Below are 27,159 nucleotides of genomic sequence, written 5' to 3' on the forward strand. Positions count from 1 at the left end.
AGTTTTTGGTCAATGGTAATTGTTGAAAGTGGGGGATTCGGTAATGCAATTCAATGTCATGGGGCAATGGTTAGATTCTAATGTCATAGGGCAATGGTTCGATTCTCTCTTTCTGGACATGGTCATTGCCTGCCGCTTGTGTGGCACAAATGCCACTTGCTGGCTCGAGCCAGGATATCGTCCAGGTCTTGCTGAATTTGGGCATGGACTTCTTCAGTAACTTGAAGAGTCACGAATGGTACTGAGTATTGTGCAATCATCAGCGAACATCCCCACTTCCAACCCTGACCTTATGTTGGAAGGAAGGTCATTAATGAAGCAGCTGAAGATAGTTAGTCTTACGACACTACCCTGAGGAACTCCTGCAATGGTGTCCACTCCTGCAATGGTGTCCTGGAGCTAAGATGATTGACTCCCACCAACTAAAACCAACTTCCTTCGTGCTATGTATGACTCCAACCAGCAGAGGGTTTACCCCCTGATTCCCATTGACACCAGTTTTGCCAGGGCACTTTGATGCCATACACTCAAATGCTGCCTTGATGTCAAGGGCGGTCACTTTCAATTTGCCTCTTGTTTGGATTTTTTGCCCATGTTTGAACCAAGGCTGTAGTGAAGTCAGGAGCTGAGTGATCCTGTGGGAACCCAAGCTGAGTGCCAGTGAGCAGGTTATTGTTAAGCAAGTGCTGATTAATAGCACTGTTGATGACCTCTTCCATCACTTTACTGATGTTTGAGAATAGGCTGATGGAGTGGTAATTGGGTGGGTTGGATTTGACCTGCTTTTTCGCTACAGGACATACCTGGACAATTATCTACATAGCTGGTTAGATGTCAGTGTTGTAGATGTAATGGGACGGCTTGGCTAGGGGGATTGTGAAAAGTTCGGAAGCACAAATCCAGCTATTGCTGGAATGTTGACTGGGCCAATAGCTGTTGCAGTATCCAGTACCTTCAGCTGTTTCTTGATAACAAACTGAGTAAATCAAGTTAGCTGAAGACTGGCATGAAGATGTCGGGGATGCGTTTCGGTAAAATTATTGTTTTCCCATTTGTGGTCTTTAGTTTTAAGTCTAAGTCCCGTGTAATTTGCTTTATTACTGTTACACATGGGGCTGTAATTCAATCCCTGTATATGAACAACCTATATCTGATACTCTATTCTCCTAGTATAGTATTATTCCAATGGGGCCATCATTCTTCTTGCCCGTGACTGAACACAGCTGTTGATTAACACCAAACCTTTTCTCCATTTAGTTGTCTGCTACCAGTCAGATCGTGATGAGCTCCGGCGCCGTGTCATGGAGTGGCTGGAGACTGAAATCATTCCTGATGGGTGGTTCTCCAAGGGCATCAATTACACAAACATTCTCAACAAATACTTCAAGGTAGGCAAGGGTTTGGCCTTGGTAAAGTACAAAAAAGTGGGTAGCAATGTTCCCTCCAAGTGCGGCCACGCAGCCCATCAAGAGTTACCACGACCTCTTCGCAGAAGTCAGCCCCTTCAAGTTACCATGTGTGCACGGCTGCACAAAATACTTTTTAAGGACCCACGCACCTTAAACAAATCAGCTGCATACTACAAAATAGCAAGGGTTCATTAGTAGTAATTTGTTACAGGGTTACAGCAAGATTGAAGTATCAAACTATTTTGTATGTTACAGAATATGTTGGACGATCTCAGCAGCTCTGACAGCACCTGTGGAGTCATCCAGACTCTCCGCGTTAGAATTTCATAGACTTTACAGTGCAGAAGGAGGCCATTCGGCCCATCGAGTCTGCACCGGGTCTTGGAAAGAGCACCCTACCCAAGGTCAACACCTCCACCCTATCCCCATAACCCAGTAACCCCACCCGACATTAAGGGCAATTTGGACACTAAGGGCAATTTATCATGGCCAATCCACCTAACCACATCTTTGGACTGTGGGAGGAAACCGGAGCACCCGGAGGAAACCCACGCACACACTGGGAGGATGTGCAGACTCCGCACAGACAGTGACCCAAGCCGGAATCAAACCTGGGACCCTGGAGCTGTGAAGCAATTGTGCTATCCACAATGCTACCGTGCTGCCCTTTCTGCTGTAAGATTGTCCACCATTTTCTGTTTTTGCTTCAGATTCCATCCAACATCCGCAGTAAATTGCTTGTATTGCATATGTTATAGTTCGTAATTACTTCAAACTTTTAGCATGCCTTTATTTCTATTATCTAGTATCTCACATCATGTGATGCAGCATTTTGAGAACCATAGAAATTAGACTGTGCAAGGTGGTTCATCGAACCATCATGCCTTTGGCAGTGGTGGCTCCTCAACTGCAGCAAACCACTGCAGTGCGTTCCCCTTAAATCCTTTTTATGTTCTTCCTCTTCAAATATTTGTTCAGCTCCATTTAAATTTGTGCCTTAATGGCCAATTGTGAAATAGCAATTCATTCTCTGACAGCTGTGTGTGAAGCTCAGGAATTTGTTTACATAGGTGTGTGTGTGTGTGAAGCTCAGGAATTTGTTTACATAGGTGTGTGTGTGTGTATGTATGTGTGTGTGTGTATATATATATACTGTGAATGTTGGAAGTTTGGAAACAATGGGCAGAATAGCCATCATAGAATGGCAGAGCAGAATTGATGGGCCGAATGGCTTAATTCTGCTCCTGTATCTTATGAACAAATGAAGAATTTTCCCTTTTTTACACAGCGTGTTGGCTAAGACAAGAAAGCTGGCGTGTAGCTTATCGACTGCACAGTCTGCCTTTCCCATCATATTGTGCAACTCACTGTGCAAAAGAAAATGGAGGCATGGCCACACCGTTACACTGGTGGGGTGGTGGGGGGGGGGGGGGGGGGGGGGTCTGGAGAAAAGAGTACCCTGATCTCTGATTTTGAAAAAAACAAAACCGGAACCCCACCTCATGCACACAAAGATCCCACCCCCCAAGGGCCCCTCTTGGCACTTTCCCCCTGGAATGCCAGGGTACTAATTGGGCATGTCGCTCCATCCCCAGGGGCTATACTGACCTGTGCGTCCCCAAGTTCTTGTTTTTAAAAACCTGTTGTAGACCTCCAGGGAGATCCCACTGTTGGGGGGGGGGGGGCAGATAAAATGGGGAAGCCCTTGAATGACAGTATAATTTATTTAATGAGGTTCCAGGTCTTTCTGGGCGGGAACCTAGTTATGCCCTGGGGGGTGGAAATCTGAAAAGGAGCTCTTGCCAATGGGATTCTCGTTTTCTGACTTGCAGGATTTTGTGCCAACAATGCTGTTTGCGCCCGCAGTGAACACCAATGCAAAATCCTGGCCAATAGATCAATGTCCAAAAGAGAAAAGATGGTTGGATTTTTACCTGAGCTGCGGCTTTGCTTTTAGATGAAGATTGCACTCCAATATATTCTCAGGAAAATTGGATCTTTGGTGTGGCTGAAATGGTGCTACAGAACAGAAGCCCAATGCTCTCCTGGGCATGCTTGCTGCCAGCCATCTGGCTGCACCAATGTTGGGAAGGATGCTCCTGCGGGCCACCCTGTGAATGCCAGAAGCAACTGAACAAATATGTCGGTCACGCAGTCCAACCAGCTGATGTGACGGCCATTTTCCAATTTTTGGACCATGCAGGTCCATTCAAACAATTCATTTATAAAGATCAAGCATTCAGCTGCAGCAGAGGCCCACCTTTTAAACTGTCTGTATTTTTTTTTTTTTAAAAACACAGACATCAAAATTGCATGTAAAGTAATTTTGAAAACTCCTGCAGCTGTAAAGTGTCTGGAAGTAAGATGGAGTGTTTTTATAAGCATGTGCTGAGTTCCTGGATTTGGCAGTGAGTGTTGCCGTCTCCCTCCAGGGATGAGAGAGGATCTGGTGACCTGTCCACATAAAGACAACAACAGGTATGATGGCTGCAATGACATCTGTTCAGCAGCATGACAGGGTGATGGAGCAGAGGTTGCAAAGAGGGTAAGTGCTGCACATGCCCTCTGCCAACGTGGAGCTGGACTCTTCCATGTTCCTCCGCAGTGACAGTAGGCTGTCTGGCATGGTCGGCCAATGTGGTCAGAATCTTGGTGTGTATGCACTCCTCTGCATGCAGCCCCGTTAAGATCCTTGTCTTGAGTTCCTGCTAGCAGAACACATCTTGCCTTCCAGTGAGCTGGTACACCAGCCATCCATAAGACCATGGGAGCAGAAGTAGGCCATTCGGCCCATCGTGTCTGCTCCACCATTCTGTTAGATATGGCTGATCTGGGACAGGATTCTTCTGCCTCCCACCCACTTGTTTCTTGGTGGCAGGAGACTCTGTTCCTGCCGGTGTCAATGGGAGTTGCCATTGCAGGCACCCCACACCGCTGGGAAACCCGCAGCGTGGATGCACTGCTGGCAGGACCAGCGAATCCCATTGCCAGTGAATTCCGGTCCCAATATAATCCTTAGCTCCACTTTCCTTTTCCGTTTTATTCCCATTAACCCCCACTTCTGATTTTAAAATCTGCCTGTCTCGGCCTTAAAACATATTTAATAACCCAACCTCTACAGCTCTCTGCAATAATTCCACAGATTCACTACTCTGAGAGAAGAACTTCCTCCTCATCTCTGTCTTCAAAGGGCGACCCCTTACTCTGAGTTCATGCCCTCGGGTCCTGAACACTCTCTCAAGGGGGAACAACCTCTCAGCAGCTACCCTGTCAAGACCCCTGACAATCCTATATGTCTCAATACAGACACCTCTCATTCTTCTAAACACCAATGAGTTCATACCCAACCTCTCCTCATAAGAAAATCCCTCCAGACCCAGGAGTAACCGAGTGAACCTTCTCTGACTGCCTACAATTCCGGTATATCTTTCCTTGGATAAGGGACCAAAGGCGTTCATAGTATTCCAGGTGTGGTCTAACTAGTGCCTTGTATAGTTTTAGCAGGACTGTCCTATTTTTATATTCCATTCCCTTTGAAATAAAGGCCAACATTCCATTTGCCTTCCCAATTGCCTGCTGAACGTGCATGCCAGCCTTCTGTGATTTATGCAGGAGGATCCCCAAATCCCTCTGCAGTTTTCTGCAGCCTCTCTCCATTTAAGTAATATTCAGCTCCTTTATTCTTCCTACGAGTGCATAATTTTGGCCTGGCTGCAGCACAATCTTCCCGCCGCTTGTCAATGGGATTCCCATTGAAACCACCCCATGCCGCCGGGAAAGCAGCTGGTGGGGGTGCGCTTTGGCAGGAAAAGTGAATTGCAACAGTTGGAGAATTTTGGCCACTATTTCAAACTCTATATACTGACATTTGAGGTACATGGGTGCCAGTATCTAAGCTGGTGGCTGAGTGTCAGATCAGCTTGAGGGCCTTTTTCAGCATTTGCTTTCTCTCCACCACCCCATGGGCCAAGAAAATGCCCCAAAATCTCCACGAACCAAGCTCTACCCGAAGTGTTTTCAGTTTTCTTTCTGGTTTGTTCGGATCCAATATTTTCTACATATTGGATATTAAACATTCAGTCATTATACTTGACTGTAGAAGGGAATAGCATAAGATATTTTGAAGCAGTCAGATTGTTACAATGGGCTGTACATTTTCTATGTTTTGTGTCTGTTGCTGCCAAAATAGACTTGTTTAGTCTCATCGCACTTCGTACAACAAAGAACAAAGAAAAGTACAGCACAGGAACAGGCCCTTCGGCCCTCCAAGCCCGTGCCGACCATGCTGCCCGACTAAACTACAATCTTCTACACTTCCTGGGTCTGTATCCCTCTATTCTCATCCTATTCATGTATTTGTCAAGATGCCCCTTAAATGTCACTAGCGTCCCTGCTTCCACCACCTCCTCCGGGAGTAGCGAGTTCCAGACACCCACTACCCTCTGTGTAAAAAAAAAAAAAAAAAAAAAAAAAAAAAAAAAAAAATTGCCTCATACATCTACTCTAAACCTTGCCCCTCGCACCTTAAACCTATGCCCCCTAGTAATTGACCCCTCTACCCTGGGGAATAGCCTCTGACTATCCACTCTGTCAATGTCCCTCATAATTTTGTAGACCTCTATCAGGTCGCCCCTCAACCTCTGACGTTCCAGTGAGAACAAACCGAGTTTATTCAACTGCTCCTCATAGCTAATGCCCTCCATACCAGGCAACATACTGGTAAATCTCTTCTGCACCCTCTCTAAAGCCTCCACATCCTTCTGGTAGTGTGGCGACCAGAATTGAACACTATACTCCAAGTGTGGCCTAACTAAGGTTCTATACAGCTGCAACATGACTTGCCAATTCTTATACTCAATTCCCCGGCCAATGAAGGCAAGCATGCCGTATGCCTTCTTGACTACCTTCTCCACCTGTGTTGCCCCTTTCAGTGACCTGTGGACCTGTACACCTAGATCTCTCTGACTTTCAATACTCTTGAGGGTTCTACCATTTACTGTATATTCCCTACCTGCATTAGACCTTCCAAAATGCATTACCTCACATTTGTCCGGATTAAACTCCCATCTGCCATCTCCCCGCCCAAGTCTCCAAACAATCTAAATCCTGCTGTAACCCCTGACAGTCCTCATCGCTATCCGCAATTCCACCAACCTTTGTGTCGTCTGCAAACTTACTAATCAGACCAGTTACATTTTCCTCCAAATCATTTATACCTACTACAAACAGCAAAGGTCTCAGCACTGATCCCTGCGGAACACCACTAGTCACAGCCCTCCAATTAGAAAAGCATCCTTCCATTACTACTCTCTGCCTTCTATGACCTAGCCAGTTCTGTATCCACCTTGCCAGCTCACCCCTGATCCCGTGTGTCTTCACCTTTTGTACTAGTCTACCATGAGGTACCTTGTCAAAGGCCTTCCTGAAGTCAATATAGACAACATCCACTGCCCTACCTGCATCAATCATCTTTATGACCTCCTCGAAAAACTCTTATCAAGTTAGTGAGACACGACCTCCCCTTCACAAAACCATGCTGCATCTCACTAATACGTCCATTTGCTTCCAAATGGGAGCAGATCCTGTCTCGAAGAATTCTCTCCAGTAATTTCCCTACCACTGACGTAAGGCTCACCGGCCTGTAGTTCCCTGGATTATCCTTGCTACCCTTCTTAAACAGAGGAACAACATTGGCTATTCTCCAGTCCTCCGGGACATCACCTGAAGACAGTGAGGAACCAAAGATTTCTGTGAAGGCCTCTGCAATTTCCTCTCTAGCCTCCTTCAGTATTCTGGGGTAGATCCCATCAGGCCCTGGGGACAAATCTACCTTAATATTTTTTAAGACGCCCAACACCTCGTCTTTTCAGATCTCAATGTGACCCAGGCTATCTACACACCCTTCTCCAGACTCAACATCTACCAATTCCTTCTCTTTGGTGAATACTGATGCAAAGTATTCATTTAGTACCTGGCCCATTTCCTCTGGCTCCACACATAGATTCCCTTGCCTATCCTTCAGTGGGCCAACCCTTTCCCTGGCTACCCTCTTGCTTTTTATGTACGTGTAAAAAGCCTTGGGATTTTCCTTAACGCTATTTGCCAATGACTTTTCGTGACCCCTTCTAGCCCTCCTGACTCCTTGCTTAAGTTCCTTCCTACTTTCCTTATATTCTACACGGGCTTCGTCTGTTCCCAGCCTTTTAGCCCTGACAAATGCCTCTTTTTTTTGACAAGGCCTACAATATCACTCGTTATCCAAGGTTCCTGAAAATTGCAGTATGTATCCTTCCTCACAGGAAAATGCTGGTCCTGAATTCCTTTCAACTGACACTTGAAAGCCTCCCACATGTCAGATGTTGATTTACCCTCAAACATCCGCCCCCAATCTAGGTTCTTCAGTTCCCGCCTAATATTGTTATAATTAGCCTTCCCCCAATTTAGCACATTTACCCTAGGACCACTCTTATCCTTGTCCACCAGCACTTTAAAACTTGCTGAATTGTGGTCACTGTTCCCGAAATGCTCCCTTGCTGAAACTTCTACCACCTGGCTGGGCTCATTCCCCAATACCAGGTCCAGTACCGCCCCTTCCCTAGTTGGACTGTCTACATATTTTTTAAGAAGCCCTCCTGGATGCTCCTTACAAACTCTGCCCTGTCTAAGCCCCTGGCACTAAGTGAGTCCCTGTCAATATTGGGGAAGTTGAAATCTCCCATCACCACAACCCTGTTGTTTTTACTCTCTTCCAAAATCTGTCTACCTATCTGCTCCTCTATCTCCCGCTGGCTGTTGGGAGGCCTGTAGTAAACCCCTAACATTGTGACTGCACCCTTTTTTTTTCCTGATCTCTACCCATATAGCCGCACTGCCCTCTGAGGCGTCCTCCCGTAGTACATCTATGATATCCTCCGTAACCAGTAGCGCAACTCCGCCACCCATTTTACATCCCTCTCTATCCCGCCTGAAACATCTAAATCCTGGAACCTTTAGCTGCCAAACCTGCCCTTCCCTCAACCAGGTCTCCGTAATTGCAACAACATCATAGTTCCAAGTACTAATCCAAGCTCTAAGTTCATCTGCCTTGCCCGTAATACTTCTTGCATTAAAACATATGCACTTCAGGCCACCAGACCCGCTGTGTTCAGCAACTTCTCCCTGCCTGCTCTGCCTCAGAGCCCCACTGTCCCTATTCCCTAGTTCTCCCTCAATGCTCTCACCTTCTGACCTATTGCTCCCGTGCCCACCCCCCTGCCATACTAGTTTAAACCCTCCCGTGTGACACTAGCAAACCTCGCGGCCAGGATATTTATGCCTCTCCAGTTTAGATGCAACCCGTCCTTATATAGGTCACACCTGCCCCGGAAGAGCTCCCAGTGGTCCAGATAACGGAAACCCTCCCTCCTACACCAGCTGTTTAGCCACGTGGTTAGCTGCTCTATCTTCCTATTTCTAGCCTCACTGGCACGTGGCACAGGGAGTAATCCCGAGATTACAACCCTAGAGGTCCTGTCTTTTAACTTTCTGTCTAGCTCCCTGAACTCCTGCTGCAGGACCTCATGCCCCCTCATGCCCCTTCCTGCCTATGTCGTTAGTACCAATATGTACAACGACCTCTGCCTGTTTGCCCTCCCCCTTCAGGATGCCCTCTACCCGTTCGGAGACATCCTGGGCCCTGGCACCAGGGAGGCAACATACCATCCTGGAGTCTCTTTCACGTCCACAGAAGTGCCTATCTGTGCCCCTGACTATAGAGTCCCCCATGATTATTGCTCTTCTGCACTTTGACCCTCCCTTCTGAACATCAGAGCCAGCCGCGGTGCCACTGCTCTGGCTGCTGCTGTTTTCCCCTGATAGGCTATCCCCCCCGACAGTATCCAAAGGGGTATACCTGTTCGAGAGGGGGACAACCACAGGGGGTTCCTGCACTGATTGCCTGCCCTTTCTGGTGGTCACCCATTTCTCTGCCTGCACCATGACTCTTTCCGCCACCTGCATGCTCCTAAGTGCATCCAATTGCTGCTCCAACCGAACCATGCAGTCTGTGAGGAGCTCCAGTTGGGTGCACTTTCTGCAGGTGAAGCCATCCGGGACGCTGGGAGCCTCCCGGACCTGCCACATCTCACAGTCAGAGCACTGCACCCCTCTAACTGACATTGCGTCAATTAATTAGTAAATTAAAGTTAAAAGTTAAAATTTTAAAAAGGTTACTGTTATCTGTCTGTTTCCTACCACTAGATTTCTACTATAAATGTGAAAGCTAAATACAGTACTCTCCGATCTCTGACTTAGATACCCCTCTAAATTTTAATTATGTAATAATGTTTAATGAGTTTACCAATGCTTATTTTTAAAAATTTAATGTAGATTCCCCACCAGCCACTCGGGTCACAGCTTTTCTGTGATGTCACTTCAGTTTCCCCCCCCCCCCCCCCCAACACACACACAATTTGAAAAGTTAATAAAAGTAAAAATGAGTAAAAATCACTTACTTACCTTCTGAGGGTCTCGGACGCTCTCCGGTTCTCTCCCTGCAGATTAAAAGTTACAGGCCAGAAGAAAGAGAGGGAACAAAACAGTAGGGAGTAGGGAAAAAGTACCTTCTCCCACTCTGCACCGAACTACCTCACTGCACCAAATTACCAAGTTTCAAATTCCCACTCTGGATGTGTCTTACTCACTCAGGCTGTGTCTCTTTGACCTGCGCAATGCTTATTGAGTGCGCTTTCTGTCTTCTATACAGACTTCAGGATGACTCCCACTACTTAAACTTCAAATAGAAGAATACAATGTGTACCTTTGTGCCCCTAAACAGGCCTCAGGTGACTGCCAGATAACTGCGTCTCAGCAATTTGGGTAGGGGCAGTACCTAAATGTAATCAAACTTATGGGGCGGTATTCCCTGCCCCCCCACCCGGCCGGGTGGGAGAATAGCCGGGGCGCAGCGCGAAACGCGCCACGCCGCCCCGACCCCCGCACGCGACTCTCCCACCCCCCCCGAAACCAGCGCGAATCGCGCCGGGCCGCTCGGAGAATCGCCGGGAATGGCGACCGGCGATTCTCTGGCCCAGGTGGGCCGAGCGGCCGCGTGCAAATGGCATAGTCCCGCCGGCGATGTCCACAACTGGTCGCTGCCGGCGGGTACTTGTCGCGAAGGCTTGGGGGGCGGCCTGTGGGGGGGGGAGGGAAAGGAGCTCCGTTCCCGGGGGGGCGGGGACCTCCGATGGTGTCTGGCCCACGATCGGGGCTATCTAATCGACGGGCCGGCCTCTTTCTCTGGGCTAATGCACTGTTGCTTTACTGGGTGGTCCCTGGGGAACAAATGGACATGATCCATCGGCCCCGTTGTGTCTGATCAGGAGTGTGACGTGGCGGGTAGATGTCTGAAGAGGCCTCCCGTGGGCTTCCCGACAGCCAGCATGCCTCTCAATGTACCTAGTTCATCTCGCGAGGCATCGTGATCAGGAACCCACCCACAATGGTGGAACCAAGCCTCGCACACCTAATTAAAACCCACTTAGGCATGCTGACACTGGATCTATTGGAGAGTGGCATCTACTGTCCTTCCCAGGGAAACCCCAGCTGGGCGCCGTTCAGTACTGGTCCGTACAATCATGGACCAGGTGGAACGGCCCCCGGGGAGGGGGTCTCACAGGTCATTGGAGGCCCCTGGTTGTCAGGGACAGAGCAGGGTGGCCCCCCTGGCCCTCCCCCTTGAACATGGGAACCATGGCACTGCCAAGATGGCACTTTGGCACTGCCACCTTGGCATTACCAGGGTGCCTGGGTGGCACTGCAGAGGCACTACCAGGGTGGCACTCAAAGTTCAAGGTGCTTGGCAGTAGCATTTTGGCACTCATAGATCATGGCGCAAGGATGCCATGCACATGAAAGTGGGGCAGAGAGGGGTGTGAAGGGTGATGGGGATGCAGGATGGCTGTGAAGGTGCCACAGGAAGGTTGGGAGAGGATGAAGTGTGGTAGTCCTGGAAGGGTCCTGATGTGGCTCATCCATAGTCCGCAAATAGATTATTTTGCTCTCTCAGTAGGATAGTTAAAAAAGATTAATAGTATTTAAAGCAGTGCAGACTTGTCTAAGGACATGGGGAAGCTGAAACAAGCCAGTTGAAACAGCTATTTTGGAAGATGTCCAGCCACAGTGTGCAGGGTTCTAACGGAAACCAGATCTGGAAAACAAGTATTACTCAGTGCCATTGGGATGTGGGATGGATTGAGAGCTGTATGTTTTTTCGTTCTTGATGTTTAATTGGGAATAGAGATAGTAATTAAAGGGTTGTCTTTACTATATTTAGCATGTTTAAGGTGTAACTGTAAGCTATTTGTGGGTGTGATAAACAGTTTAATATTGTATTAATGTTTTTTTGTTCTAAAATACCAAATCCCTATTTTTGTGTGCAATTACTCCTGGAGGTGTTTTTTAAGCAGGGCCTTCCGTCCAATATCCTAGCCACAGTTGATGTGTGGTCTGGGATTATAATATTAGCATCTTGACAAATTGGAATTTGAGCAAACACAGAGTGACCGAGATGTACAAACTCTGTCAGGAAAATAGTGCATCCAGGATAAATTAAAAACAGAAAATGCTTTAAATACTCAGTAGGTCACACAGCATCTGTAGAGAGTTAACATTCCAAGTCAGCGACCTTTCACCTGAATTGAAAGGTTAAGAGATGTAGCAGGTTTTAAGCAAGTACAGAGACATGGGAAGCAAGGAGGAGATGAGGAGCAAAAGGGGAACGTCTGTGATCAGATGGAAGGCAGGAGAGATGAAATGACTTGAAGGGGTGTTGGCGCAAAGCAAAAGGAGACTGTAATGGGGCCAGTAAAGACAAACAATGGATTGAGTGGAGGTGTCCATAGCAACAGCACAACCGTTACCAAAAGCTGCTGGTCCAAAAAGATGGGGGGCAGTTGTCAGGATGTGAAATTGTTGAACTCGGTGAGACCAGAAGGCTGTAAAATGCTTAATCAAAAGAATTTGAATTGAAGTTGAAACTTCATTCGAACAGTATTAGAAGCTGAAGACCGGTCAGAGCAGGAGTGAGAATGATAACTAAAATGACAAGCAATCAGAAACTTGAGGTCACACTTGCAGTCGGAGAAAAGCTGTCCCACAAACTAGTAGGGAATTGGCAAAGGATTTTCTGCCGAATGTGGAAGCTGACGAGATGAAGGATGAGGACAAGGGAACCCTATTGTCCTTGCGGAAGGGAAGGCAAGGAGTGAGAGCAGAAATGTGGGAAACGGAATGGAGTCAAGTCAAAGATGGTGCCAACCCTGGAGAAGAGGCATCCTTGGCTGAGATAAAAGGAAGCAAATAGGTGGTTCCAATTTTTTTTACGTCACTGGGACATTGAAAGATGTGCATGTGCCAAAGTCTCTTTTTTAAAAAAATATTGCGTCTTGAAGGGGAAATCTGGAGCACAAGTTTGTGTGAGATACAAAGCATGAGCCTCCATATTTGTATGGGAGCTAAAATGGCTTAGGTGTACGGTGGGGATAGTCAACAATGTGACAGTAACATTGGGCGGTCAACAAGATAGAGGATTATTGGGCCCTGTTTTCTTTCAGATGTCTTTTGAGCACTGTCTTCTACTCCATTTGGTCTAAGATTCTGCAGATCATGTATAGACCATTGTTTGCTGATTTGCTTTCATTGGCGTTGCATTGGACTTTGTCCTTGGTCCTTACTTTCTATGTCTTTGTCAACAGTCTTAGAATTTCAGGTATCCAGTAAATAGGATTGGGCATTCTGAAATGGTTAATGAGATAGAAGAGCTTTGTTGTGGAGAAATCTTTCATATTAAATCATTAACATTAAGAAGTCGGTGCCAGGGAATATTGCTGGAATCTAGGGCAGGTTGTGCAATATGCTCTGTGACAGTAGTTTATTCTTTAGTTGGCCTCACATTGTTGGCAGTAATTCAGGTTGTTGTTGAACCCACATCTACAGAGCTGCATTTTCCTCCTCGTGTTCCTGAAGAATCGGGGTGTTGGTAATCATGTCACTCAGCAGGCTGACTGACAGGAAATAGCTAGTTAAGCAGGTTGAGAGTTCAGTTTATTTCTAAGCTTTGTTTTAAAGTTTCAACAGAGGAACAACATATTTTTAAAAAACATAGTTAAAGAAAGTGACAAAACAGTAGATGCATGTGAGTGAACAAGCCTCTTTAATCCTGCCCGAAATAGGATATACTGCAGGAATAGTGCAGGAATATTGGTGGTATAGTCACTGGAATAGTAATTCGGAACCGGGTTCAAATCCCACCACGTGAGCTGGTGAAGTTGAATTCAATTTAAAAACAATTTTTTAAAAACTGGAATTAAAAGTCTAACGATGACCATAAAACAATGTCACAAAAGCCCAACCTGATTCACTAATGTCCTTCAGGACACTAGCTATTTCCTGTCTGTCAGCCTGCTCAGTGACATGATTACCAACACCCTGATTCTTCAGGAACACGAGGAGGAAAATGCATCTCTGTATTTATGGCTTCTGTTACCCTGACAAGGTCTCGCCTCCCATGTGACTCCAGACCCACAGCAATGTAGTTGAGGCAGTTCGGGGTGGGCAGTAAATGCTGGCCCACAACCCATGAATGAATAGTTTTTTAAAAACACAGCTTTTGATTCTTTTTTTACTTTATGTATGATCATTGATTCACAGGATCAGGTCCTGAGATTTAAAGCATTTTCCGGTTTTGTTGCTGTAGTGGGAATTGTGGAAGGGAAATGTTTTCAGTTGTGTACCGACGGTCACCAATAAGCTTACCTAGGTGAGGAAGTAACACAGCCATTCTGACCCTGATGTGTTGGGTGTTCTGGATCCCATACAGGTCACCAACACTTGAAATAGTGCAACACTATTTTATTGAATCATTAACTGTTTAAACATAGACTGTGGGTTAATACGATACTAGCTTTAACTAAAGACCTCTGCCTTGTCCTAACCAGTCGATGAACTCAGCACATGGTGAATGTCTGTGTTGCAGGCTGTGAGCTCTGTCCTCCTAGCCAGCTGCAACTCGAATCAGCGGGAACTCTGATTCTCCCTGTCTTTATAGTGCGTGTGCTCTCACTGGTGATTGGCTGCGATTTTGTGTATGTTGATTGGTCCCACTGTGCGTCCATCAGTGTGTGTCTGCACCATGATATACTGGTGTATATTATGACAGACCCCACATATTTGAAAGGGTTCAAAGATTGGTTAGTATTAGTTTAAAAGAAAGGAAAGTGGGGAGTTTTTGACAAAAAGGGACTTTTTGAAGATGGGTAAATTATTGAAGCAAATGATACAAATATAGTTGGGGGTGGGGGGAGAACTGGAGGTTTTACTGAGGTAAGAGAGTTTGAGGTTGAATTTCCACAGGGGCTCTCTCAATTACATTCTGAAATTTGGCACTTCTCCAGGTTTCTGCAGATATTTTGCCATTTACTCCACTGCTGACATAGCCCCTCAATTATGCAGAAGGAGATTTTATGTTCTGCTGCTGCAGCACAAAGTACGGAATTTTCCAACCACTATTTCCTCCACTTTCCCTCCATCTCATTCACCTCCCAGTCCTCAACATCCCTGTCTCTCATTTTCCACTTGGTGCTGGACACTTGGAACATCAGAGCATCACAGAAAACCAGTGTTGCTGGGCCAGACTCAACACGTCAAGTACTTCAAAATGCACACAGTAGGGTCAATGGCAGGGGCGCTGATCCACATTGGTAGATTTTAGCAGTTTTTCTAAGCCAGCAGACTAGTTAAATTGTCAAGCTCCTTTAAGCTGCCAGAGGCATTTTTGTATCAAAGGAAACTTAATCAGGGTGGGTGGTGGGGGCTCACTCAGTTGGGCAGAAATATTGTTGTGCCGGAAAACCCTAGCTGCCCTCACATACAATTTGTGCAGTTTAAATGTTGACCGTGTTGAACATTATCTCTGAGTTCAGCCAAAGGTCTGTGCAATGGAGCCTACAAAATCATGACAATTTTAACCACATGCTTCCTGGCTCAAAGTGCTGCCTGAGCAAATTATGGTATATAGTTTGTGGATGTGCCTCTAAATTGTCTTGAAACAACATTCCAAGACCGTTCATTTCCACAGGGTTCCCTTGATTCTTCACTTATAACTTCAGCAGACCCACGGGTGACCCATCTCTTCCAGAGTTACGGGCGATGGTTGTGGAAACTCTGCCTTGACGCATATTGAAGTTCCAAGGATTTGTGCCTAATAATCTTGACACTTGAAAAATGGCGTCACGAATTTTCTTTCTTACAGAATTATGATGATGGTGACTCCTACCTGGATTCGAATGAGTTCCTGAAATTCGTAGAGCACAACGAGACCGTTATCAACAGTACCTCGTATACTGAGCAGGATGACACCAAACTTCTTCGGTGAGGCATGAAAAAAGGAGAACGTTGCTGGACCATCTGACATGGTTGCGGTGGGAAATGATTTGACTGGTGTTATAGGAGAGTCTGGCAACTGAAGAGATTTGAAGGCATATAGCAGGAGGTGACACCAGGAAAGAAAATAATGCAGCGTGAATTTGCTTACGTAGTGTCATTTGAAGTGGTGCTATGCAGACAGGCTGATTCCCTGGGCGCAGAGCATGCATCGGCCACTATCTATTTTGTTTTTTCTTTCTGGAAGCAGAGGATCCAAATCTACACTGGGACTTATTTGAGACCGAGCATGTACCTTCCCAATTCATAGGGCGCGATCTAACAGAAAGGTTTGTCATTTGTGGCGGCAGTACTGGGAATTTCATCACGGGGAGCTAAATTCGTTGGCCAGACGACTCCTCCGAGATCGGGTCACCATTTTGAAAGAGTGCCCTGAAGTGGGTCCAAGGTCCCCCACCCATGAGCAATGTCATCCTTTGGACACGCGAATTTGCCCCCCACCCCCACTTTATTGCCCTGGCTCTTGGCAATGCCACCTGGGCACCCTGGCACTGGCACCCTGGAAGTTCTGGCAGTGCCGAAGCGCCAGGGGGAGAGCCAGGGTTCCACCTTTCCCTGTCACTCCAATGGCCTGGGAGAACACCAGATGTTGTGACGCCTGGTCCACGTTTGTGTGGACCAGTTTTAATCTGCATCTGTGTGACCGCTTGCTGGGGAGCTGGTTAAATCACAGGAGACCAATAGATAGGGTGTCTGTCCCATTAACGATATGGAGATTGGTGTCAGTTGGTTTCTCGCCACATCTGGACGGGATCCAGAAACCGCCAACGGGAGCGGACCAGTTGGATCGGAAACTGCTCGGTGCCCAGTGAGGATCCTGATTTTAGCCTCTGCTGCGATCTAACTGACTCGCAATGCGGCTGATAGATCTTGCCCATAGTCCCCGATGTCTGAAAGGATATAGCTGGGGGAGAGAACCACTAGGTGGAGAGTAGCCTCCGCCTTTGAGCCAATGGTGGCCCCTAGGCAAGGAATACTACCCATTGGAATTGGGGCCCACGTGCGCTTGGATCTAGAGAAAAAGGCCGGCTTCATTAAGAAACACTTTTTTTAAAATAAATTTAGTGTACCCAATTCATTTTTTCCAATTGAGGCGCAATTTAGCGTGGCCAATCCACCTACCCTGCACAATTTTTTTGGGTTGTGAGGGTGAGACCCACGCAGACACTGGGAGAATGTGCAAACTCCACACAGTGACCCAGGACCGGGATTGAACCTAGGACCTCGGCGCTGTGAGGCAGCAGTGCTACCCAATGTGCTATCGTGCTGCCCTCGCAACCCTCTTCTTCTAAGGCGTTTGCCCGCTGAAGTCAATTTTAATGGCAGGCCTTTGCTGCAATATCTTTCTCTAATTCCAGCTCTTCTCTCTTTCTCCCCACCCTTCCAACTCCCACCACCCCATCCAGCCAGCAGCTGTCAATATATAATAGCTACTGTGGCACAGCTGTAAAAGAAAGAGGAACTGACATGGATTGGGATTCTCCGGCCTCCATTCCGTGTTTCTCGGTGGGAGGCAATGCTCCCATCACTGGCGGCAGGATTCTCTGCTCCCGCTGCTGTCAATGGGAATTTGCATTGAAAGCCACCCCATTCCACCGGGACGCCCGTGGGAGGGGGTGCACTGCCGGTGGGACCAGAGAATCCTGCCAGAGTGAATGGCTAGAGAATTCTGGCTGTCGTGGGGAGCAACAAATCTCAGCAACTTCTGTTGGGATCAAAGATTCACTGGATGTTTGGTTCCATCGTATACATTCTTTATTTGGGAGATTTAAATTGTAAGATTAGATATTGTGGGTGAGTTTCTAAATTGATTATTTGGGGTATAATCAGCATTGTTGCTCATATTTTGAGATTGATTGACCAATGCGCCATTTTTGTAGGGGTCTCTGTGTGGATGCGCTGATTGAGCTCTCTGATGAGAATGCTGACTGGAAACTCAGCTTCAATGAGTTCTTGAACTGCCTGAATCCTGGTTTTGTCCCTCCTGAGAAAAGTGAGTACAAACTCTAATGTGTCATAATATACATCAGTACATTATGGTGCAATCACATACACACACTGATGGACATGCAGTAGGACCAACCAGCATACATAACACCGCAGCCAATCACCAGTGAGAGCACACGCACTATAAAGACAGGGGACAGGAGAGTTCCCGCTCATTCTAGCAGCAGCCAGCTCAGAGCACAGAGCTCACAGCCTGCATCACAGATATTCACCATGTGCTGAGTGCCTCACCATAGCTAGTGATAGGAAAGGGTCCACAGTTAAGCTGGTATTGCTTATACCCACGTTTACAGTATGGTAGCAGAGTTGAACAGTTAATAAAATAGTGTTACAACACTTCCAGCATTGTTGGCTTGTTTGTGAACCAGAACACCCAACACAACATAATGTACATAACCTTTTGGTATTTTTGTCTTCCTCTCTTTATTTCCCCCTGTATGGTGTAATGCCTTATGTAAGTTGAGTTTGTTCTTTTTATAGCCAACCCCGATCTTGTGCTCATCTGATATCTAACTAGGGACACTGTGTAGGTGTGAGGAGCAGCAACGCTGCCTAATTTAGCCCATTGCCAATCTGAGGTTTGAGTCCAGTTGGAGGCAGTTTCCCACCCTCCACATTGTTACCAAATTGAACACGGAGTAAGAATTAAACTGAATTTTATGGGTTGCAGGGGGATTGGTCCCCCTACCCACTAACACACATTCCATTACAAAGGGTGTTTTCAAAACAACTGTTATCTTCACACCCAGACTGTTCTTTCACCATTTGAGGAATAATGGAGGGGTTGTGGTGAAAGGATTCCGGAGCTGATTATCAGCCCGTTGAACATTCCTTCTGCGGCCAACAAGTCCTGGCGTTGGACTCTAACCCAGAGCTTCTAGTGCAGAGGACGAGGCACTTCCACTGCACTACAAAGCTTCCCGACCAATGGAGTTAAAAAGAGGCCACCCACAGTGGTAACGTGCTGCCAACATAAATGAGCAGCGAGTGGGGCCTCTGCCCTCAGGAGGACAAACTCAAACCTTTGAGCCGCCAGTCAGTCTGAATGGCTGGTAACTTTAGCAGCACCAGAACTCAGTAGTGGATGTTACTGGGACTGCAAGAAGGCCCTGGGACAAGGGCAATGGATCGTCGGCTTTGGTAAAGCCCACGTTTTTCGGACGGGGTGGGATCAGGCACCCTCCGGGGAGAAGCCTGGGGGCGACAGATTTTAGAGGCCAGGAGGGAGTGCATAAAGCAGGGGGATGGGAAAAGGGTTGTCCCTCTAACGCACAAGACATCTCCAAAAATGCACAACCCCATCCTTCCATCTGAGGTGAAAAGGCAAACTCCATCTTGCAGCTTGTCCACACCAGCCATATTTTGGCACAGTCAACATAATACTTGGGTCAGTTGGCTTGTTAGCAAGCTCCACTGTCTGTTGATGATTTTTTTTTTTCTCGAAATGCCAAGCAGGCTTCCGATGTTGGCCACAGCCCACCTTAAGTGTTTTATGATGAGTGGGTTAGAGGTGGGAGAGAAAGGGGTGGGTTAGTCACCCATCATATTATCTGTGCCCCCTGCCCCGCCAAAAACATGCCCAACGGTGGGCCATAAAACCTGGCCCAGGAGGCCTATTCTGGGAAAGAAATGTTCAGTTGCAAAATGGAAGGAACAATATCCCATTTCTATCGGTGAGGAGTCAAAAAGGCTAAGAATTAAACATTTAGTCTCTGGCAACATTACTAAAATTTAGACTTTAATGTTTTGCCATGCAGTGAGGGGCATGCATACTATTTACTCATTTCCACCTCGTACGTCCTTCACTCCACAGTGCATACATGTCATAAAATAAATTGGATGGATTGTTGCCAAAAACTGAATAGAGCCCTTTTTCCCCTTTCCTGTGAGGAGATATTAAGCCCCTATCAACTCTATACAGTGCATCTAACATTATGGATGTTTAATTCCCAGGGAGGCAGTGGCACAGTGGTATTGTTACTAGACTAGTAATAGAAAGACCCAGGGTAGTCCTCTGGCGACCCAGACTCTAATCCCACCACTCAATGTTGAAATTTGAATTCAAGAAAAATTTGAGATTAAAAATCTAAATGATCACCATGAAACCCCATTGCTGATTGTCATAACAATCCGTCTGGTTCACTAATGCCCTTTTAGAAAAGGAAATCGGTTGTCCTTACCTGGCCTGGCCTACAGGTGATTCCAGATCGACAACTATGTGGTTGACTCAAATGCCCTCTGGGATGAGCATTAAATGCTGACCCCGCCAGCGATGCCCACGTCCCGTGAACACATTTTTAAAAATGGAGAGTGTAAACACTTGTAATTAGGAATCTCTACTCTGCAACATAATCTAACACTCGCAGCATCATACTTCTAAATTACAAGCTTTAAATGGAAGCTTTTGCGGAAAACATCGTTCAAGCTAGCTGATTATACTTTAAAATTCAATGCCATTTCCTGCGCACCATGGTTACTAGCGTGGCATGGCCTGTCATTAGAATTGGTTTGTTTCAAATCTTTCACAGCAACCAAGCAGCTGGATAATTATAGATCTAAAATGTTACAAAGGATTATGTTCTGAGTCAGTCTTTGTACAATCCACTTTGCCCCAATACAGTAATGTCTCTGCTGTCAGCTGATTGTATGGCATCATGGCCACAGTACTGCAGGCTGAAGAGCTTTCCTGGCTGAGAGATAGATAGAATGAGGAGAAAAAAATGGGGGGGAATCGAGAGACTGGAGGAAGGCGGGAAAAGAAAACAACACATCGGTAGAATTTCTTTTTGGCATAGATTTTAAGTGAATTCAGCAGCTGGTTCCTGTTTTTCCAAAGCTAAATACATCACGACCTCTAGATGGTGCTACATAAGAATATATGAATTCCAGTGTTCAGTTTATTGGTAAAGCTTTAAACATGTTGCCGCTGGCCTGAAAGGAGAGGTTTGATAGGAAAGTGTTGTGTTTAGTAATGCTACGTTATTGGCCAGGCTGCAGGCATCAAGTTGTTATTTCTGGATTCATGGTGCTACCATTTTAATATTATTCAGTAATGAATGAGCAAAAGAGTTTCTGCTGTCATTGTGCACAATTCCCTGGACCGGATTTCCCCCCCCCCCCCCCCCCCCCCCAGCCTGCTGGCTTTGGGATCACCATTATAAAAGATGGGAGGAAAATAATTTTTCCTAACGCATGCCATTCTCCTCCCCTGCTGTCTATTTTACATAAATAGTCGCAGCAAATACATAACCTACAGATCTGGAGGCAATTTTATTAAGTGCAGACCAGTCTACTATGCCTCTACATCACGAACAGCAACAGAACACAATACACAATGATCGAAAAAGAAGCATTGACAGCAATATGGGCATGCGAGGAAATTTCAGGCTATGTTGTGGGATTGTGCTTCAAAGTAAATACTGGCCATAAGCCACTAGTCACCTTTCTGAACATGACCGGAATTGCAAAGATACCCCCCAGAATCCATCAGTTCAGATGAGATATGACTCCGTCACAGAGCATGTGCAAGGAAAGTATCAAACAATGGCGGACACAGTCACAATACCATCTGAAGGAACCAAACAAGAGAACCACTTTTACCGTCTACTTTTCCATCAAGACCATGGGCGTGCCTGCAAATGAATTACTATTAATTAAATGGTTACAAAATTGCAGCATGCTGCCGTGCAGAGAGACCTGGGTGCCCTTGTGCGTGAATCGCAAAAAGTTGTTTGAAGGTGCAGCAGGTAATTAAGGCGGCAAATGGAAGGGACAGAGTTTAATTTAAAATCAGGGAATGACGCAGCTGTATAGGGTGCTGATGAAGCCACACCTGGAGTCTGTGTACAGTTTTTTGGTCTCCTTACTTGAGAAAGGATGTACTCGCACTAGAGGGGGGTGCAGAGGAGATTCACTAGGTTGATTAAGGAGTTGAGAGGATTGACTTATGAGGAGAGACTGAGTAGACTGGGACTATACTCATTGGAATTTTGAAGGGAATCTTATAGAAACATATAAAATTATGAAGGGAATAGATAGGATAGAAGCAGGGGATTGTTTCCACTGGAGGGTGAAACTAGAACTAGAGGCGTAGCCTCAAAATAAGAGGGAGCAGATTTCGGACTGAGTTGAGGAGGAACTTCTTCACCCAAAGAGTTGTGAATGTGTAGAATTCCCTGCCCAGTGAAGCAGTTGAGGCTGCCTCTTTGAACGTTTTTACGGCAAAGATACTTCGATTTTTGAACAGTAAAGGAATTAATGGTTATGGTGGGTGGGCGGGTAAATGGAGCTGAGTCCACAAAAAGATCAGCCATGATCTTATTGAATGGCGGAGCAGGCTTGAGGGGCCACGTGGATGACTCCTGCTCCTAGTTCTTATGTTAAATTAACTTACTTGAATTTGGTGGAAAAACCTCACACGGGCCATTGATTACTACTCTCTATGAATTGAAGTAAACAGATTGTATAGAATCAGGGCAGAAGCAGTCATCCAATCCTTCAAGAGAATTTATGCAATACATTGTAGTGTCCCAACAGTGGGATGCAATTCTACAATTTCACAAAAGAATATGGGTTTGTTCATGTAACCAGTTCATCTCGCTATCCTGAAGTGAATGAAGAAGCCGAGAGAGGTATGAACAGTCCAAGCAGAAAAAACAATCTAGCTCTTCTGAGTTATTGAACCTCGCCACTACAGAATGCTTTCTCACCATCAGAGTTACGAATGGGTAGGAAATTGAGAGCACAGCTTCCATCTCTAGCAAAGAAAAACTCAAAGCCATTACAGAGACCTGGTTGAGGGAAGGACAGGGTTGGCAGCTAAACGTTCCAGGATTTAGATGTTTCAGGTGGGTTAGAGGGGGATGTAAAAAGGGTGGAGGAGCTGCGCTAACGGTTAGGGGGAATATCACAGCTGTACTGTGGGAGGACACCTCGGAGGGCAGTGAGGCTATATGGGTAGAGATCAGGAATAAGAAGGGTGCAGTCACAATGTTGGGGGGTTTACTACAGGCCTCCCAACAGCCAGCGGGAGACAGAGGAGCAGATAGATAGACAGATTTTGGAAAGGAGTAAAAGCAACAGGGTTGAGGTGGGAGACTTTAACTTCCCCAATATTGACTGGGACTCACTTAGTGCTAGGGGCTTGGACGGGTCAGAGTTTGTAAGGAGCATCCAGGAGGGCTTCTTAAAACAACATGTAGATAGTCCAACTAGGGAGGGGGCTGTACTGGACCTGGTATTGGGGAATGAGCCCGGCGAGGTGGTAGAAGTTTCAGTAGGGGAGCATTTCGGGAACAGTGACCACAATTCAGTAAGTTTTAAAGTGCTGGTGGACAAGGATAAAAGTGGTCCTAGGGTGAATGTGCTAAATTGGGGGACGGCTAATTATAACAATATTAGGCGGGAAATGAAGAACATAGATTGGGGCGGATGTTCGAGGGTAAATCAACATCTGACATGTGGGAGATTATCAAATGTCAGTTGAAAGGAATACAGGGCATGGTCCTGTGAGGAAGAAGGATAAATATGGCAAATTTTGGGAACCTTGGATAACGAGAGATATTGTAGGCCTTGTCAAAAAGGAAAAGGAGGCATTTGTCAGGGCTAGAAGGCTGGGAACAGACTAAGCCTGTGTGGAATGTAAGGAAAGTTGGAAGGAACTTGAGAAAGGATTCAGGAGGGCTAAAAGGGGTCACGAAAAGTAATTGGCAAATAGGGTTATGGAAAATCCCAAGGTTTTTTACACGTATATAAAAAGCAAGGGGGTAGCCAGGGAAAGGGTTAGCCCACTGAAGGACGGGAGGGAATCTACGTGTGGAGCCAGAGGAAATGGGCGAGGTACTAAATGAGTACTCTGCATCCGTATTCACCAAATAGAAGGAATTGGTGGATGTTGAGTCTGGAGAAGGGTGTGTAGATAGCCTGGGTCACATTGAGATCCAAAAAGACGAGGTGTTGAGCATCTTGAAAAATATTAAGGGGGATAAGTCCCCAGGGCCTGATGGGGGTCTACCCCAGAATACTGAAGGAGGCAAGAGAGGAAATTGCTGAGGCCTTGACAGAAATCTTTGGCTCCTCACTGTCTTCAGGTGATGTCCCGGAGGACTGGAGAATAGCCAATGTTGTTCCCTTGTTCAAGAAGGGTAGCATGGATAATCCAGGGAACTACAGTCCGGTGAGCTTTATGTCAGTGGTAGGGAAACTACTGAGAGAATTCTTCGAAACAGGATCTACTCCCACTTGGAAGCAAGTGGACGTATTAGCGAGAGGCAGCACAGTTTTGTGAAGGGGAGGTCGTGTCTCACTAACTTGATAGAATTTTTTGAGGCGGTCACAAAGATGATTGATGCAGGTAGGGTAGTGGATGTTGTCTAAATGGACGTTAGTAAGACCTTTGACAAGGTCCCTCATGGCAGACTGGTACAAAAGGTGAAGTCACACGGAATCAGAGGTGAGCTGGCAAGATGGATACAGAACTGGCGAAGTTATAGAAGGCAGAGAGTAGCAATGGAAGGGTGCTTTTCTGATTGGAGGGCTGTGACTAGTGTGTTCCGCAGGGATCAGTGCTGGGACCTTTGCTGTTCGTAGTCTATATATATGATTTGGAGGAAAATGTTACTGGTCTGATTAGTAAGTTTGCGAACGACACAAAGGTTGGTGAAATTGCGGATAGCAATGAGGACTGTCAGAGGATACAGCAGGATTTAGATTGTTTGGAGCCTTGGGCGGAGAGATGGCAGATGGAATTTTATCCGGACAAATGTGAGGTAATGCATTTTGGAAGGTCTAATACAGGTAGGGAATATACAGTGAATGGTGGAACCCTCGAGTAATGACAGTCAGAGATCTAGGTGTACAGGTTCACAGGTGGAGAAGGTAGTCAAGAAGGCATACGGCATGCTTGCCTTCATTGGACGGGGCATTGAGTATAAAAATTGGCAAGTCATGTTGCAGCTGTACAGAACCTTAGTTAGGCCACACTCGGAGTACAGTGTTCAATTTTGGTCACCACACTACCAGAAGGATGTGGAGGCTTTGGAGAGGGTGCAGAACGGATTTACCAGCTTGTTGCCTGGTATGGAGGGCATTAGCTATGAGGAGAGGTTGAATAAAATCAGTTTGTTCTCACTAGAACGTCGGAGGTTGAGGGGCGACTTGATAGAGGTCTACAAATGAGGGGCATGGACAGAATGGATAGTCAGGCTTTTTACCAGGGTAGAGGGGTCAATTACTAGGGGGCATAGGTTTAAGGTGCGAGGGGCAAGGTTTAGAGTAGATGTACAAGACAAGGTTTTTTTGGGTTTTTTTGTTTTGTTTTTTACACGGAGGGTAGTGGGTGCTTGGAACTCGCTGCCGGTGGGGGTGGTGGAAGCAGGGACGATAGTAACATTTAAGGGGCGCCTTGACAAATACATGAAAAGGATGGGAATAGAGGGATAGGGACCCCGGAAGTGTAGAAGATTTTAGTTTAGACGGGCAGCATGGTCGGTGCAGGCTTGCAGGGCTGAAGGTCCTGTTCCAGTGCTGTACCTTTCTTTGTTCTTTGTTCCAACATCACCACAACCGACCGAGCGTAAATCAGTGTAAGGCAGATTATAAAACCAGCCAGGCTCAGAACTTTAATTACAGGCATAAAGCATGTGAGTTACAAGGAGCCCAAGGAGAGAGTATGGGTCCGAGATGAATGGAAGACAGGCACAATCATTGAAAAAAACTCACATACACAATCCTACAGGATTGAGACGGACTAAGGTATTAAAAGAGATCACAGTGCCTTGATTTCCTTGGAGAGAGACAATAGAAACACTCTGATCCGATCCTAATGAATAAGTGGAAAGGCTATAAGTTCTACAGCCACCCAGAATAAGGTCACTCAAACCAATAGAAAGGAGAGTACAGAGGGCGGGATTCTCCACTCCCGCGCCGAAGTGGCCACGCCGTCGAGGTTCACGACGGCGCGAAACGGCCCCGGTCCCGACCGATTCAGGCCCTGACAATGGGCCAGGATCGGGGCCGCGTCATCTACACGCGCCAGGCCTTGTCGCCCGCATAAAAACGACGCCGCATAGATGACGCGGCCGACGCCGCATAACGGGCGTCATCCGCGAGTTGGCCGGCGGCAACTCGTGCATGCGTGGTTGCCGTCCTCTAAGTCCGCCCCGCAAGAAGATGTCTGACGGATCTTGCGGGGCTGCGGAAGGAAGGAGGTCCTCCTTCAGAGAGGACGGCCCGACGCTTGGTGGGCACCGATCGCGGGCCACCCCACATCTGAGGTGCCCCTCCCGCAGGCCGCCCTCCCCAGCGTTCACTCACCGCTCACGACTGCAGCGACCAGGTGTGGACGGCGCCGGGGGGAACCCGCTGTTTTGACCTGGCCGCTCAGCCCATCCGGGCCTCAGAATAGCGGGGGTGCCGGAGAATCGCCATTTTCGGTGTCTCCTGCGATTCTCCGGCCGGTGGCCGGCGAAACTCGACCGGGCCATTCCCGCTGCTTGGGAAAATCGTGGGAGGGCGTCGGACTGGCGTCCCGGGAAATTTTGGCGGCCCAGGCGATTCTCCCAACTGGCGTGGGAGTGGAGAATCGCGCCCAGAATGTCCTTGCCCTCAAAGAGATGGGAATGAAATCGGGGAGAATAGCCAATCCCCAAAGCCCCCGTCTGGATCCCGACCCCACAATTCTCCGGCTGTCGAGTCACTTCCTGCTGGCAGCGCACCCCCACCCACTAGTATGGGGTGGCTTCAATAAGAAGTCATATTGACAAGCAGTGGGGAGAGAGCATTCCACCACCATTGAACCGTGCACTGACGAGAAACATGAGGCTGGGGCACTGGAGAATCCCGTCCTATGTTTCTTTATAAGATCCGTCTCCTTGGAGGCGTGGCCACTTCTGCCAAGTCAGGAAAAGTGCAGCATTGGAGTGGAGCAACTTTATTCCAGTATTTATCTCAACTTCTAAAACTGCAAAGCCTGCCTGCCAGCCAAGAGGAGGGAGTGCAAGGGGTCTCTGCAAGCTACCTAAGCACAGTTGCAGACCTGCTATCAACAGATCTCCATTGCAGCCTCATCAGCAGTCAGGTACCCCCTTTGCAAATCTGCAATTCACCATGAGTGCAAATCCAGACCGAATTCGATACATACAAGCACAATCTGAAATGTCTTTTTCTCCACGTGCATGGGTTCAAGAGTAGGCGGAACCAAGATATCCTTGGCAGGATGCTCCATCCCACACTGGCAGTGGGATTCTCCATCCCGCCAGCTGGCCAT

General features: G+C 47.0%; 1 protein-coding gene across 1 annotated transcript in view; it reads left to right on the forward strand.

Annotated features, from left to right (window-relative positions):
* Positions 1-27,159, forward strand: part of fstl1b (follistatin-like 1b) — a 140,966-nt gene that overhangs the window by 103,157 nt on the left and 10,650 nt on the right. Inside the window, exons 6-8 of the mRNA XM_072513688.1 lie at positions 1,258-1,388; positions 15,697-15,815; positions 17,768-17,880. Coding sequence (XP_072369789.1) covers positions 1,258-1,388; positions 15,697-15,815; positions 17,768-17,880 — 363 coding nt within the window. The remainder of the gene's footprint in view (positions 1-1,257; positions 1,389-15,696; positions 15,816-17,767; positions 17,881-27,159) is intronic.

This window comes from Scyliorhinus torazame, chromosome 8 (genome assembly GCF_047496885.1).
Source record: "Scyliorhinus torazame isolate Kashiwa2021f chromosome 8, sScyTor2.1, whole genome shotgun sequence".
Lineage (NCBI taxonomy): Eukaryota > Metazoa > Chordata > Chondrichthyes > Carcharhiniformes > Scyliorhinidae > Scyliorhinus > Scyliorhinus torazame.